The sequence below is a fragment of the Passer domesticus genome, chromosome 31 (assembly GCF_036417665.1).
Source record: "Passer domesticus isolate bPasDom1 chromosome 31, bPasDom1.hap1, whole genome shotgun sequence".
Taxonomy (NCBI): Eukaryota; Metazoa; Chordata; class Aves; order Passeriformes; family Passeridae; genus Passer; species Passer domesticus.
Window position 1 is genome coordinate 2,235,892 of NC_087504.1, and position 13,598 is coordinate 2,249,489.

Below are 13,598 nucleotides of genomic sequence, written 5' to 3' on the forward strand. Positions count from 1 at the left end.
AGCCCCTGTTGGATTCCTGATTGCAGGCAGGACCTCAGGAGCCCCTCAGACCCCACAGCTCCCAGGGTGGCAGTGCCACACAGCTCCTGTTCATCCCAGCTCCAATGCCTGAGGGATCTGAGCCCTTCTGGCCAAGCAGGACCCTCTCCCTCACCCCATCCTTGCAGGTGGCCCCGGGAAAAAGCAGCCAGAGCCTGGATCTTGCATTTCCACCCATTTATTTGGGAAGCTGCACCAAAATGTTGTGTAATAAATTAAAGCAGAGGCCGTGTGGGTGCATGAGGAAGGGGAAGGCAGAGTGGGATCTTTGGCAGAGAGGATGGAGCACCAGGGAGTCCCAACAGCTGCAGGAACAGGAATAGCTGCAAACCAGTGGCACAAACCAAATCTGTACCTTGAGTGTTGGTCTGGAAGGTAAAGTTTGAGCCAGACCTCCCTTTATGGAGGCTGGAGGAGACCCTGCTGGGGGTGGGAGCAGGGCAGGAAAGCACAAACCCAGGGAAAGAGGAGGCACACAGGACCTGGGAGCTTGGTCCTCACAGCTCCGTGCCCTCCAGGGATTGGAGAACTTCATCCTGTCGCTGCTGTTTTGGGGTTCTCGATGAAGTCGTACCCTCCATCCTCCTCTCCCAGGCCTGTTATTTGTGCCCCATTCTGTGTGTTCCCAAAACCAGGCCTGAATTCGATGCAGGAAGGTTTGTTCCAGAGGGGAAAAAGGCAGGACTGCCCTGTCCTGCAGACTCCCACGGGGAGGGAGCAGTTCTGTTTCTGCATCTCTCTCTGCCCCCAAGGAAGCCACGTCCCAGCCCCTCAGGGGACACTGAGCCTGAACCAAGTGGGGCCCCCACACCAGAGGGGAATTCGAGCACCAGGAATGTGGGATCAGCTCGGGAACAGTGCAGGCAGGGATGTCACAGTCATCAACACCCACATCACAGTCTTGGGCACTCTAACATCTCTGTCCCACATGTCCCCAAAGCCCCCTGCTCCCCCTGACGAGACCCTCTCCCCCCCAACCTCTCCAAAGGGGTCCGCTGGGGGCTCACGGAGCTCTCCAGCTCCCTCCCCTCCACCAGCAGCACAGTCCTGGCCAAGGAGGGCTCCCACCACAGCTCCCCCAGCCCTAACTACAGCCACAAGCGTCAACAATCATGTCGGGAATGTCAGTCTTGACGATATTGCTGTTGCGATCGAAGTAGAGGACGGAGAGCGGGCGGCGCCGCGTGGGCACGCAGCAGGAATGCCCCGAGGCTTGGACGTTGTTGGCTTTGACGAGGTTGAAGACGGCTGTGTGGAAGGAAGAGGCCATGCCGGGGCTGCCCGCCACGTGCAGAGGGCACTGGCCCACGCAGTAGTTGATCTGGTAGCCCTCGGGCTTGATGATCCAGTCGTTCCAGCCGATGTCCCGGAAATCCACGTAGAAATCCTTGCGGCAGCAGAGGTTGGAGTTCTGGCTGCAGCGGAGGCTGCGCTTGGCCACGCGGTGCTCGGGCTCCCTCACCTTCACCTTGGCCACCAGGAAGGGCTGGTGGGACCGGCTGGCATTGACCTGTGCCGTGACATCGCTCCCGTCCCCGCGGCTCTGCAGCTCCAGCCGCAGGCTCCGGCTCTGCCCCTCGAAGAAGCTCCGCAGCGCGGGCAGGAGGGGGAAGGAGCGCCAGCCGCTGCCCGTGCTGCTCAGCCGCCTCTCCCCCAGCAGCGTGCGGTTGCCCCCGGCCGCATCCCCGCCTTCGGGGGCCAGGAAGATCCTCAGGGTGAGGCTGGCGCGGGGCACTCGCAGGTAGAGCCAGAGCTGAGCCTGCAGGATGCGGATGTCCTGGTCCTGCGCCTGGCTGAACTGGAAGTGCAGCCCCAAGGTGGAGGGAGATGTGAGATCTGGGGGGAGAAAGGGATGAGGAGGTGAGCGCTGAGGGATGCTGAGGCCATCCAGCGAGTCAAGGTTTCCAGCTGTGTCTGTTCTCCACCCTTCCCTGCACCCCAGCCTCTGGCAGAAGGGCTGCAGAGGGGGAGCCTGCTCTCACCTGGCTGGGGTGAGGCTGGAAAATGCTTCCAGCGCCCCAAAATAATCCCGCAGCTCCCGACTCTACTCAGGACTCCCAGGCACCCTCATGTTTTGGGGGGGCCGGCATTGCAGCCCCTCGGGTCCCAACAGGCAGGAACAGGAGGGGGACCACCGCCCCCTCCCGGGATGTCACTGATGCGGGGGTCCCGATTCCCGCACCCCCGGGGCTGCGCGTCCCTGGGGGTCCCCAGTGCTCAGAACACCGACCCCTCACCCCGGGGCTCACCGGGGCTCCTCCCGCGCCCCGTCGGGGACCGCGCACCCACCTGTCTCCGCGAAACTGATGATCTCGTAGCTCTGCTCCTCCTCCTCCTCCTCCCCGGTCGCACCGGGGCTCCGGCGGGCGCCTCCCGCCTGCAGCCGCCGCAGGGCGCGGGTCACGGCGGCGCGGGGCACAGCGTGGGCGAGCCGCGGGCGCTCGCGGAGCCGCAGCTTTTCCAGCAGCTGCTTCTTGGCCACCTCCTCCAGCAGCCACCGCTCGGCGCCCGCCGGGCACGCCGGGCAGCGCGGCTCGGCCGCCGCGCACAGAACCGCGGCCAGCAGCAGCCACGGGCCCGAGCCACGCGCCGCCATCCGCGCCCACCGGACGGCACGGGATGGGCACCGGCAGCGGCACTGATGGGGCGGGACGGGCACCGGCAGCGAGGGACCGGCACCGGCAGCGAGGGACAGGCACGGGACGGGACGGGAGGGGCACCGGGAGGAGCGGCACCGGGAGCGGCGCGGCGCGGCCCGCTTTGGGCACCTGCGGCCCCGGGGGCGGTCCCGCCGCCCCCCCGCCCCCCGCCATTGGCCGCCGCACCTGCCTGGCCCGTCCCGTCCCGTCGGGGATTACCGGGATTAGCACCCCATCCCCGCCTCCCCGCGGGGGGGTCGCTGAGCAGCCCCCCGGCCTCCGCCGTGCCCGGTCCTCGCCGACCGTCCCGCGGGGAACCGAGCAGCGGCCCCCGGCGTGCCCGCGGGGGTCGAACGAGAGTGAGGGGCGGGGGTCGTGCAGGGGGAAGTTCACGCGGGTGTGTGCACGCAGCGGAATGTGGGCGAGGGGCTCTGCGTGCGGGGCACCCTGGCATCTGCCCACGGGGAGGAGAAACCCCGGGCAGCCCCGCAACGGGCAGCGGGATCCTCCAAAACCTTCAGGGAGTGAGGGCTGGGGCGAATCCTGGCCAGCAGGGGAGCCGGAGCAGGGATCCCAGCTCGGCTGCCCATCCATGGGTGGCACAGAGCTGCGCCCAGCCTGGGCACTGCCCCCCGGGCACCCTCGAGCCATCCTGGCAGTGACAGTCCCGTTTGGGGCTGGCAGAGGACCCAGCAGGGATCAGGGGACCCACAGCTCCTGGGGATTGTCACATCTCTGGGCTTTTGTCACTCCCAGCAGGTTTTGGGGGTCTGAGCCCACCCCTTGGACCACCTGGTCCATCCCCAGCCCGGGGCAGAGCTGGGAAGGGCCAGGTAATGCATGGACAGTGTTCCCTCCTCCTCACAAAATAAAAAGAGGAATTGTGTGTCCTGAGGACTCAGGAGGTGACAGCCAGCATCACTTCAAGCTGAAGGTGTTCCTGGGACTCTTTGGAGCGGGATGTGCAGGCTGAGGCAGGGCAGGGGCTGGCAGAAACCTCACCAAAGTGATGCAAGATGCCGCGCTGTTGGGAGATTGGCAGCAGGGAGAACTTGAAGCCCTGCCAGGCCAGTGCTCCAGCATGTCCTGTGCCCACTGCGCCGTGCACCGACTCCAAGGTCTTGACCACACGGAGCCCCTGGCCCTGGCCAAGCCAGAGGTGCCATGTAAACAGAGTCTGGGAAAAAGCACCCACCGGAGGTGATGCAACCCCGGAGCAAGGGGCAAAGGGCTCAGCTGGCTGGCAGCTCCCAGAATAGCCCAGGAATGTCAACAGAGAGGAGCCAGTGGGCACCGGCTGGCCTGGGAGCACAGATCCCACAGGGCTGGGAGCCCTGGCTGCAGGGATGGAGCAGGTGGCACTGCCAGCCGGGCACAGGGCACACGTGCTGGTGGGCAAAGATGCTCCCATGTGGAGAGCGACTTCTTAAAGCACCCGGAGTGACAGGAGCAGGGGTGACGAGCTCCCACTGACAGGACAGAGTTAGGTGGGGTATGGGAAAGCAATTCCTCGCTGTGAGGTTGGTGAGGCGCTGGCACAGGGTGCTCAGAGAAGCCTCCCCATCCCTGAAGTGTTCAAGGACAGGGCTTGGAGCAGCCTGGGATGGTGGAAGGTGTCCTTGCCCATGGTAAGGGCTGGAGCTGGATGAGCTTTCAGGTCCCTTCCAACCCAAACCATCCTGGATTCTGTGATGCACACTCACACATGTTCAGGCCCTCTCTCAAATATCTGATACCTGCTCCATGTTGGACGGGCTCCTTGTGCCCCACACACCCATCCCCAGCTGTGCTGTGTTCCCCCAGCCCTGGCAGCTCCCAGAGCCAGGGCTGGGGCTGTGGCACAGAGAAAACAGGAGACAAATTGTGGGGAAAGGATGAGGCACTGTCCAGAACACCCAGCACTCTCCAGAACACTCAGCACTCTCGGAAACACTCAGCACTGTCCAGAACACCCACCCTCCATTCCAAGCTGTGAGCTGGGTCTCCCTGGATCCCCCTGCGTGGGGCAGCACCCCATGAACCCCCACAGCACCTCCAGCTTGGTAAGAGCATCCCATCCCCAGCTGTGCTGTGTTTCCCCATCCCTGGCAGCTCTCAGAGCCAGGGCTGGGGCTGTGGCACAGAGGAAACAGGAGACAAAATGTGGCAAAACAGATGAGGCACTGTCCAAAACACTCCCCAGGCTGGGAGCTGGGTCTCCCCAAAGCGATTAACCCTGTTGAGCCTGCCCGGATCCCTCTGCATGGGGCAGCACCCCCTGAACCCCCACAGCACCTCCAGCTCATCAAGAGCATCCCATCCCCATCTGTGCTGTGTTCTCCCAGCCCTGGCAGCTCCCAGCTCCCAGAACCAGGGGCTGCGGCACACAGGAGGAACACAAAAGTGTGGGAAGAGGATGAGGCACTGTCCAGAACACCCACCCTCCATTCCAAGCTGTGAGCTGGGTCTCCCTGGACGCCCCTGCGTGGGGCAGCACCCCATGAACCCCCACAGCCCCTCCATCTCGTTAAGAGCATCCCCTCCCCAGCCCCTCGCAGCCGTGCCCCCCGGCACGCTCCGGGCCCAGATCTGGGGCAGGGGTCAGCGCGGAGCTCTTGCACCCATTGCATAATTGTGTTGTTGATTAAGCGGTTCCCAGAAAGCAAAGCCCAGGCACTGACCTGACCAAAATACCCCCCAAGGTCCCCCTGGGCCCAGGTGCACACATGGCTCCGGGGCCTCTGACCCCGTGGCCGTTGGGGCGAACGTGGCACCTGGTGACCTGACCTGGAGGTGACAACGGCTGGGCTGAGCCAGGACCCCCCAAGAATTTGTGCAGCAGCACCTGAGCATGGCTTGTGGAACCATGGAATCATTGAAGTTGGAAAAGCCTGGCTCATTGAGCCCAGCCATTAAGCCAGCACAGCCAAGGCCACCACAAAACCACGTCCCCAGCTGCCACATCTGGATATTTTTGAACACTTCCAAGGATGGTGACTCCACCACTGGCCTGGGCAACCCATTCCAGGCTTGGCCGCCCTTTCCGTGATGAGATTTTCCTTAATCTCCCATCTAAACCTCTCCTGACACAGCTTAGGCCGTTTCCTCTTGCCCTGCTGCTCGTTCCTCTGGCGCCAGTCCCCACAGTGGTGGCACTGGCTGGGAATGGGCCATGGGACTGGGAATTAAACATTAACTCTTCTCAAGGCAAGGGAAGGGACTGTTAGAAATTCCCACCCCTCCTGGGAGCTGGACCTGCCCAGGGGGCACTTGGCACAGTGTGCTTGGACCTTTGCTTCAGGGGCTGTTGATTCTGGCAAAGGCTCCTTCCAGCACATCTGTCCCCTCCTGGAGTGGAGATCGAGGGGACATCATGTCTGTGCCACACCTGGATTGAATCCCTGTCCCCACGGCACTGCTGTGCTGGGGGCTGCAGGGTGGGCTCCCCACTGGCCTTACTGGTCCCAACAGGACAATCCCCCAGCGCTGGGCCCGAGCCACCCCTTCCAAATCCTCCTGGGACGTCAGGGGACACCAGCAGAGCACGGAGTCACGGCAGGGAGGAAGGGTCACCCTTCCCTGGCTGCACCCTCCTCACCCTGCATGGGAAGTGCCACTTTGGAATTCCTGAGCCTGGGGTGAGGAAGGGTTAGGGTGTCTCCTGTGGGAGTGGGACAAGCCTGAGCATCTCAGGGTTGTGCTGCTTGAGCTGCGGGGTCTGTAGGGCCACGGGACCAGCCAAGGGCTCTCTTGTCCCTGCCCTGGTCCCTGCGTGCCCACGGCTGCTGCATCCCAGGAAGCTTGGCAGCGGCTCCGGGGAAGTTGTTTGTTCAATAAATATAGACAGTGAAATGAGGAGTTGGAAAAAGAAGGGATAAAACAAACACCAAACCCTCTTTGGGTTTGCGCAAGCGGCCTTGGATCCCAGACGGGATCGATCCCCGAGCCTTCCTCCCTTCCCCTGTGGCCACCTGGATCTGGGGAGATGGGGGTCCCTGCTCCAGCAGGGCGGGTGGGAGGATGTGTGACAAACTGCCACACGCTTGTGGCCCTCCCATCCCTTCTCCAGTGTCCCCAGTCCTCCAGGACAGCCCATCCCTGCTGCTCCTGGAGCGGGGACAGGACGTGAGGCTGGGTGGGGAGAGGGTCTGAGAGCCCCTCCTCACTCTTCTGAGCCTTTCCCCGCCTGGATCAGCTCTGTCCCAGCCCCTGGGGTGGGTTGTTAACACTTCCAGGTGGATCCCAGGACTGAGGTCACCTGGCTGGGGACGTGGGGGTCCCCGTTCTGTTGGGGCTTCATGGGAGCACTGCTACAGGGTGTGTGCGTGCGGCCAAGTGTAGGAATCTATAAAATCAGAGGGTTTTGGGAAAGCTGCAAAAGGCAGGCTTCAGGGACAGCAGAACTGTGGTTAGAGCTGAGCAGTAACCATAAAATAAATCAGTAGAAAAATTATGTAAAAAGCAGAAAAGTGAGGAAAAATAGAACAATGGTTGGTGTATTAACGGGGACAATGTGCACCCTGCCCTGGCTCCAGCAGAGCTGCTCATGGCTCATCACCCTGGAGTGGGCAGTGGGTGCAAAGCTGGGTGTGGAGAGGCTCTGACACCATCTCCACCCTCTCCCCACCTGCACCAGCCCCGTGGATGTCAGCACGTGCAGGGTGGACCCTAAAGCTGAAGTCACCCCTCAGGCATCACCCTCCCCTCCCAAATGTCCCACTCCAGCCCCTTCTCCCCTCTTTTCCAGTCCTGGCACAAGGGGGACACGTGGGGAGGGGTGGAGAAACCCGAACCTGTGGTTACGTAACGGGGCAGAAAAAAGTGTCGGAGCCGCCCTTTGTCCCCCGCTCTCACGGCCCTGACGTGTCCCACTTCACTGTCACCACGCTGGCGAGGGACAGAGGGCCGGGGATGAGCCCAGGGGATGCTCTGCAGTGGGGGAACTGGGGGGTCCTGGGTGCTGAGGCTGCCCCAAAATTCATCCGCTTCAAAAGGCAGAAGAATTTCTCGGTTCCGTCCTGATTTGGGACAGGGATGGCCAAAACCAGGTGGTTTTGGTGGAATTTTGGGGGATTTGGTGCCTTTCCTGCTGGGAATTCCAGACCACCTGTGTCCAGGGGGGTCCCATGCCTTTCCCTGGATCTGGCTGGGATGAATTTGGGGTTCTGCACGCCCCTGGGAAAGGCAGCAGAGAGCATGGGAGGTCTTTGGGAGCAGCGTGGAGAGGCCCAGTCCCACTGCCTGGGCTTGCAATGACAAACTGGGTCTGTCCCGTGCCACCCCAGGGGCACTGGAAGATGTGCCAGTGAATGACAGGGCACACACGTGGGAGTCTTTATTGACCACCAAGCTTGGAGAGGGAGACATTCCTCCCACCGGGGTTGATTTCCCTCTCCTCTCCCTCCTCAGCCGCGTGTCCCCCCGGCTGGGGCCATGGGGGTGCCCCCTGTCCTTGCCAGCCCCAGCAGCCCAGGGTGGCCACTGGCGGGTCCTGGGCTGATGTAGCAGCACCCAGGGCACACCAGGATGGCAGAGGGACTGTCCCTGATGTGGGCTCTGCAGGATCCATCAGTCCATCTGTCTATCTGGACTCCATCAAGAGCCGATCTGAGGGGCTCTGAGAGGAACCCATGGGCAGATCCGTGCGGGAGGTGAAAGAGGAGGGGATTCACACATTCAGCATCACCCTTGACGCTTCACCCGCGGGAGGAGAACCCCCCCGGGCAGAGCTCCTCCCTCCCAGCCGGGAAGGGGGAGCCCCGTCCCGCCGCGTCCTGCCCTCCCACCCGCGCCGGCCGCGCTCAGGTGCAGCCGCAGGAATCCACGATCATGTCGGGGATGTCGGTCTTGACGATGTTGCTGTCGCGATCGTAGTAGAGCAGGGAGAGGGGCCGGCGCTGGGTGGGGACGCAGCAGGAATCCACGGCGGCCGCGGCGCTCGCCGCCTTGATGCGGTTGAGCACGGCGGTGTGGAAGGAGGCGGCGAGGCCGGGGATGCCGGCCATGTGCAGCGGGCACGGCCCCGAGCAGTAATTCATGTGGTAGCCCTCGGGCTGGATGATCCAATCCTCCCAGCCGATCTCCTTGAAGTCCACGAAGAATTCCCGGCGGCAGCACGTGCGCGACTCCGCGCCGCACTCGACGCCGCGCCGCTGGACGCGGTGGCGTGTCCTGGCCTGGGCTCGGGCCACCACGAACGGCCAGTGGGAATCGCCGTGGTGGGACGGCAGAGGGGACCCCCAGGCCTCCGGCACCTCCAGCTCCACTGTGAGCCGTGGGGTGTCCTGTCTGAAGAGGTTCTGGACTGCGGCTCCCACGTCCAGCGTGGCCCAGCCGCGTTTCTGCACCTGCAGCCGCGTCTCGCTGGTCACGGTCAGGTTTGGCCCTGCCGGGTGTGGCTGCAGGAGCCTGACGGTGACAGGCTGTGCCCCGTGCCCAGGGGGTGCCCAGAACAGGTGCAGAGTGGCCTGCTGGATCTCAGTGCTGCCGGCCACCTCCTGGGAGAAGCGGAAATGCAGCCGGACGCTGCGGGAAGCGGAGGGTCCTGCGAGCAGAGGCAAGAGCAGGGTCAGGAGTGGAGGGAAAGAGGGAGTGATGCTGTCCCACCCCTTCCTAGGGACGCCTTCCTCTGCTCCAGGTTGTGTTCCAGGGTCCCGGGATGAGGGAAGAGATGAGAATCTTGACTCCGTGTTTCAGAAGGCTGATTTATTATATTATATTAAAATGTTCTACTAAAATTATACTAAAAAGAATGGAGAGAAAGGAGCTATCAGAAGGTGGGAAGGGAAGGGAAGGGAAGGGAAGGGAAGGGAAGGGAAGGGAAGGGAAGGGAAGGGAAGGGAAGGGAAGGGAAGGGAAGGGAAGGGAAGGGAAGGGAAGGGAAGGGAAGGGAAGGAAAGGAAAGGAAAGGAAAGGAAAGGAAAGGAAAGGAAAGGAAAGGAAAGGAAAGGAAAGGAAAGGAAAGGAAAGGAAAGGAAAGGAAAGGAAAGGAAAGGAAAGGAAAGGAAAGGAAAGGAAAGGAAAGGAAAGGAAAGGAAAGGAAAGGAAAGGAAAGGAAAGGAAAGGAGTGATAATAAAATCTTGTGGCTGCTCAAAGCCTCAACACAGGTGGCTGTCATTGATCCTCAATTAAAAAAACAACTTTACATGCTGGGTAAACAATTCTCCAAATCACATTCCTAAGCAGCAAAACACGGAGAAGCTGAAGCTTCCCAGCTTCTCATGAGAAAAGATCCTGGCAAAAGGATTTTTCATAAAACTTGTCTGTGACACCAAGCCTCACCCAGCCTGGCCTTGGACACTTCCAGGGACAGGACAACTTCTCTGGGCAACCCATGCCCACCCTTACAGGGAGGAGTTTTTCCCCAAATCCCATCTAAATCCCCTCTTTTCCAACGTGAATCCTTGTCCTGGCACTCCAGGCCCTTGTCCAAAGCTCTCCTGGAGCCCATTTAGGTGCTGGAAGGGGCTCTGAGATCTCCCTGGAGCTTTTTATTCTTCCTGGGCTGCAGAGCTGCTGCTCCTCGTGCCTGGGAAAGGGCTGGCAGGGCCACGGGAGCGCTCGGGGATCCTGGCACAGCTCTGCCCATGAGGACACAACCCCCTGCCCGTGCTCCAGGCCTGGGCTCACCCCCTGGCTCCGTTCCAGCCAGGAGACAGCTCCCCATTGTCCTGGAGCGAGGGAACACGACGAGCCAGGGACAGGATTGCTCCTTGAGGGCTCTGAGGACACGAGGGGGGAGCAGGCCCCCAAATCAGGAGCAGGAATTTGGGCTGGGAAAGTGAGGAGTGTGAGGAGCCCCCCCAAATCACCAGCAGGAATTTGGGCTGGGGAAGTGAGGAACCCCCCAAATCACCACCAGGAATGTGGGCTGGGAAAGTGAGGAGCCCCCCAAATCACCACCAGGAATTTGGGCTGGGAATTTGGGCTGGGAAAGTGATGAACCCCCCAAATCACCACCAGGAATTTGGGCTGGGAATTTGGGCTGGGAAAGTGAGGAGTGTGAGGAGCCCCCCCAAATCACCACCAGGAATCTGGGCTGGGAAAGTGAGGAGTGTGAGGAGCCCCCCCAAATCACCACCAGGAATTTGGGCTGGGAATGTTGGGGTGCAGGATGCTCTGTGGGACGGGGTGCTGAGTCTGAGTCTCTCCAAGGAAAGCTGTCTGTGAGGAGTGGGATATTGTAATTTTTTTTTTTCCAGGAGCCCTGAGTGTGTTTTGGGTGTTCTCCCAGAAGCAGCAGATTCCGGGGTGAAATGAGGCACCCACTGCTTTGGGTGGGATGTGGAGGCACAGTGAGCTGTGGACCTCCATCCACATGCCATGGGCTGACAGAAAATCGAGGCAAGAAATGCTAAAAAATCCGATTTTGAAAAACGTGGCCATGTGACCCCTTCACCTCCAGCACAAGGGGGAGGGTTCAGCCGAAGTGGGCCACAGGTGACACCCAGAGCAGCACATCTGCCACCCTCCCACCCCTGCACGCCCCACCTTGGCATGTCCGGGATGTCCCACCTTCCAGCAGCGCCGTTCCCCCACCCCGCTGCAATCCCACCTCCCTTTCCTTTTTCCTTTTTCCTTTCCTTTCCTTTCCTTTCCTTTCCTTTCCTTTCCTTTCCTTTCCTTTCCTTTCCTTTCCTTTCCTTTCCTTTCCTTTCCTTTCTCATTTTTCCTTTCCTTTCTCCTTTCCCCCCCTTTTTCCTTTCCTTTCCTTCCTCCTTTTTCCTTTCCTTTCTCCTTTCCCCCCCTTTTTCCTTTCCTTTCTCCTTTTTAATTTCTCCTTTTTTCCCCTTTTTCCTTTCCTTTCTCCTTTTTAATTTCTCCTTTTTTCCCCTTTTTCCTTTCCTTTCTCCTTTTTCCTTTCTCCTTTTTTTCCCTTTTTCCTTTCCTTTCCTTTCCTTTCCTTTCCTTTCCTTTCCTTTCCTTTCCTTTCCTTTCCTTTCCTTTCCTTTCCTTTCCTTTCCTTTCCTTTCCTTTCCTTTCCTTTCCTTTCTCTCCGCCCTTTTCCTTTTCCTTTTCCTTTTCCTTTTCCTTTTCCTTTTCCTTTTCCCTTTTCCCTTTTCCCTTTTCCCTTTTCCCTTTCCCATCCCGCAGGACGCGGATCCGCTCTCACCTGGCTCCGCGAAACTCAGCAGCTCGTATTCCTGCAGCCCCGTCCCGCGGCCGTCCCGGAGCATCCCGGGGGTACCGGCTCCGTCCCGGAGCATCCTGGGGGTACCGGCCCCATCCCGGAGCATCCCGGGGGTACCGGCTCCGTCCCGGAGCATCCCGGGGGTGTCGGTCCCGTCCGAGCGCTGTGCCCGCATCCTGCGCAGCGCCGTCAGCAGCGAGCCCCGGTCCGGCGGCCGCGGCACGCCCGGCCTGCCCGGTAACCGGAGCTTGGCCAGGATGCTCTGCTTGGCCAGAGCCAGCAGCGCGTCCCGCCGAGCGCCGGGGGCCAGCGCGGCCACCCCGCAGGCCGGGCACAGCTGGCCCTGGGCGACAGCCATCCCCAGGAGGCTCAGGAGGAGGAAAACCGCGGTGAGCGACATCGCCGGTGGCCGGAGGTGACAGCGTGGGGACAGAACCGGAGAGGCGGCGGCGGGGAGCGGAGCGGGGCGGCGGAGCGGGACTGGGAGGGAGCACGGGGCGAGGACGGGCTCGCTCTCCTGACGTGGCCGCAAATATTGGCTGATCCCGGGCGAGATAAACGCCCCGGAGCCGCCGGCAGCGGGCAGAGCTGGGAAAGGTGGAGCCGGGCCGGGGCTGCTGCTGCTCGGGGGGCGCGGGGACATCGAGGGCACCCCGGTGCCACTCGGTGTACTCGGTGCCATCCTGGTGTCACCCCGGTGTCACTCGGAGTCACCTCGGTGCCACTCGGTGCCATCCTGGTGTCACCCGGTGCCATCCTGGTGTCACCCGGTGCCACCCCGGTGCCACTCCGGTGCCATCCCGGTGTCACTTGGGGTCACTCGGTGCCATCCCGGTGTCACTTGGTGCCACTCGGTGTCACCCCGGTGTCATCTCGGTGTCATTCCGGTGCCACTCGGTGTACTCGGTGCCATCCTGGTGTCACCCGGTGCCACCCCAGTGTCATCTGGTGTCACCCCGGTGTCACTCGGTACCAGCCCGGTGCCACCCCGGTGTCACTCGGTGCCATCCCGGTGCCATCCTGGTGCCACTCCGGTGCCACCCTGGTGCCACCCTGGTGCCACCCCGGTGCCCTCCCGGCGGTGCACGGGCAGGGACGCGGTGGGGACTCCCGGGGACACGCGGGGGGGATCCCGGAGCTCCGAGAAGGGGGATTTTGGGGGGTCGAGGGGTCGCTGGAGATATCGGGAGAGGGGAGATCCCGGGGGATGCTCAGAGAAAGGGAAGCCCAGGCGGGTGGGGGTTCCTGGGGGGTGAGGGACCCTTGGGGGTTTGGGATCCATGGGGGGGATGAGAGATCCCTGGGAATGAGGGGTCTCCAGAGATGTGGGATCCCCGGGGATGGAGAATCTTGGGGGAGTTTGGGATCATCGGGGAGATGTGGGACCCCTGGGGACTGAGGATCCTGGAGGTGGTGGGATCCCTGGTGGTGTGGGACCCCCGGGGAGGTGTGGGACCCCTGCGGAATTTGGGACCCCCAGAGAAATGTGGGACCCCTGGGGAATTTGGGATCCTGGGGATGGAGGATCCTGGGGGGCTGTGGGACCCCTGGTGATGTGGGATTCCCTAGAGAGATGTGGGACCCCCAGTGAATTTGGGACCCCCTGGGAATTTGGGACCCCCGGGGAGGTGTGGGATCCCTGGGGAATTTGGGACCCCTGGGGAATTTGGGACCCCAGGGGAGATGTGAGACCCCCGGTGAATTTGGGACCCCCCCGGGAATTTGGGACCCCCGGGGAGGTGTGGGATCCCTGGGGAATTTGGGACCCCCGGTGAATTTGGGACCCCCGGGGATGGAGGATCCTGGGGGC

General features: G+C 61.8%; 2 protein-coding genes across 2 annotated transcripts; both read right to left on the reverse strand.

Moving 5' to 3' along the window:
* Positions 1–201: 201 nt before the first annotated feature.
* On the reverse strand, positions 202–2,635 carry LOC135287983 (inhibin beta C chain-like). The gene is made up of 2 exons (XM_064401259.1): positions 2,329–2,635; positions 202–1,875 (listed from the first exon to the last, which is right to left on the reverse strand). Exons 1-2 carry the CDS (start codon positions 2,633–2,635, stop codon positions 1,124–1,126), a joined length of 1,059 nt encoding a protein of 352 aa, XP_064257329.1. The 3' UTR covers positions 202–1,123.
* A 5,536-nt stretch (positions 2,636–8,171) lies between these two features.
* On the reverse strand, positions 8,172–12,267 carry LOC135287977 (inhibin beta C chain-like). The gene is made up of 2 exons (XM_064401251.1): positions 11,771–12,267; positions 8,172–9,201 (listed from the first exon to the last, which is right to left on the reverse strand). Exons 1-2 carry the CDS (start codon positions 12,186–12,188, stop codon positions 8,459–8,461), a joined length of 1,161 nt encoding a protein of 386 aa, XP_064257321.1. The 5' UTR covers positions 12,189–12,267; the 3' UTR covers positions 8,172–8,458.
* Positions 12,268–13,598: the final 1,331 nt, after the last annotated feature.

What these genes read in the sequence shown, in the direction of transcription:
- LOC135287983 (XM_064401259.1), bottom strand. Translation starts at nt 2,635, where the DNA reads ATGGCGGCGCGTGGCTCGGGCCCGTGGCTGCTGCTGGCCGCGGTTCTG. An exon ending in CATCAGTTTCGCGGAGACAG is followed by an intron (nt 1,876 to 2,328) that starts GTGGGTGCGCGG and finishes TTCTCCCCCCAG; the next exon opens with ATCTCACATCTCCCTCCACC.
- LOC135287977 (XM_064401251.1), bottom strand. Translation starts at nt 12,188, where the DNA reads ATGTCGCTCACCGCGGTTTTCCTCCTCCTGAGCCTCCTGGGGATGGCT. An exon ending in GCTGAGTTTCGCGGAGCCAG is followed by an intron (nt 9,202 to 11,770) that starts GTGAGAGCGGAT and finishes CTCTGCTCGCAG; the next exon opens with GACCCTCCGCTTCCCGCAGC.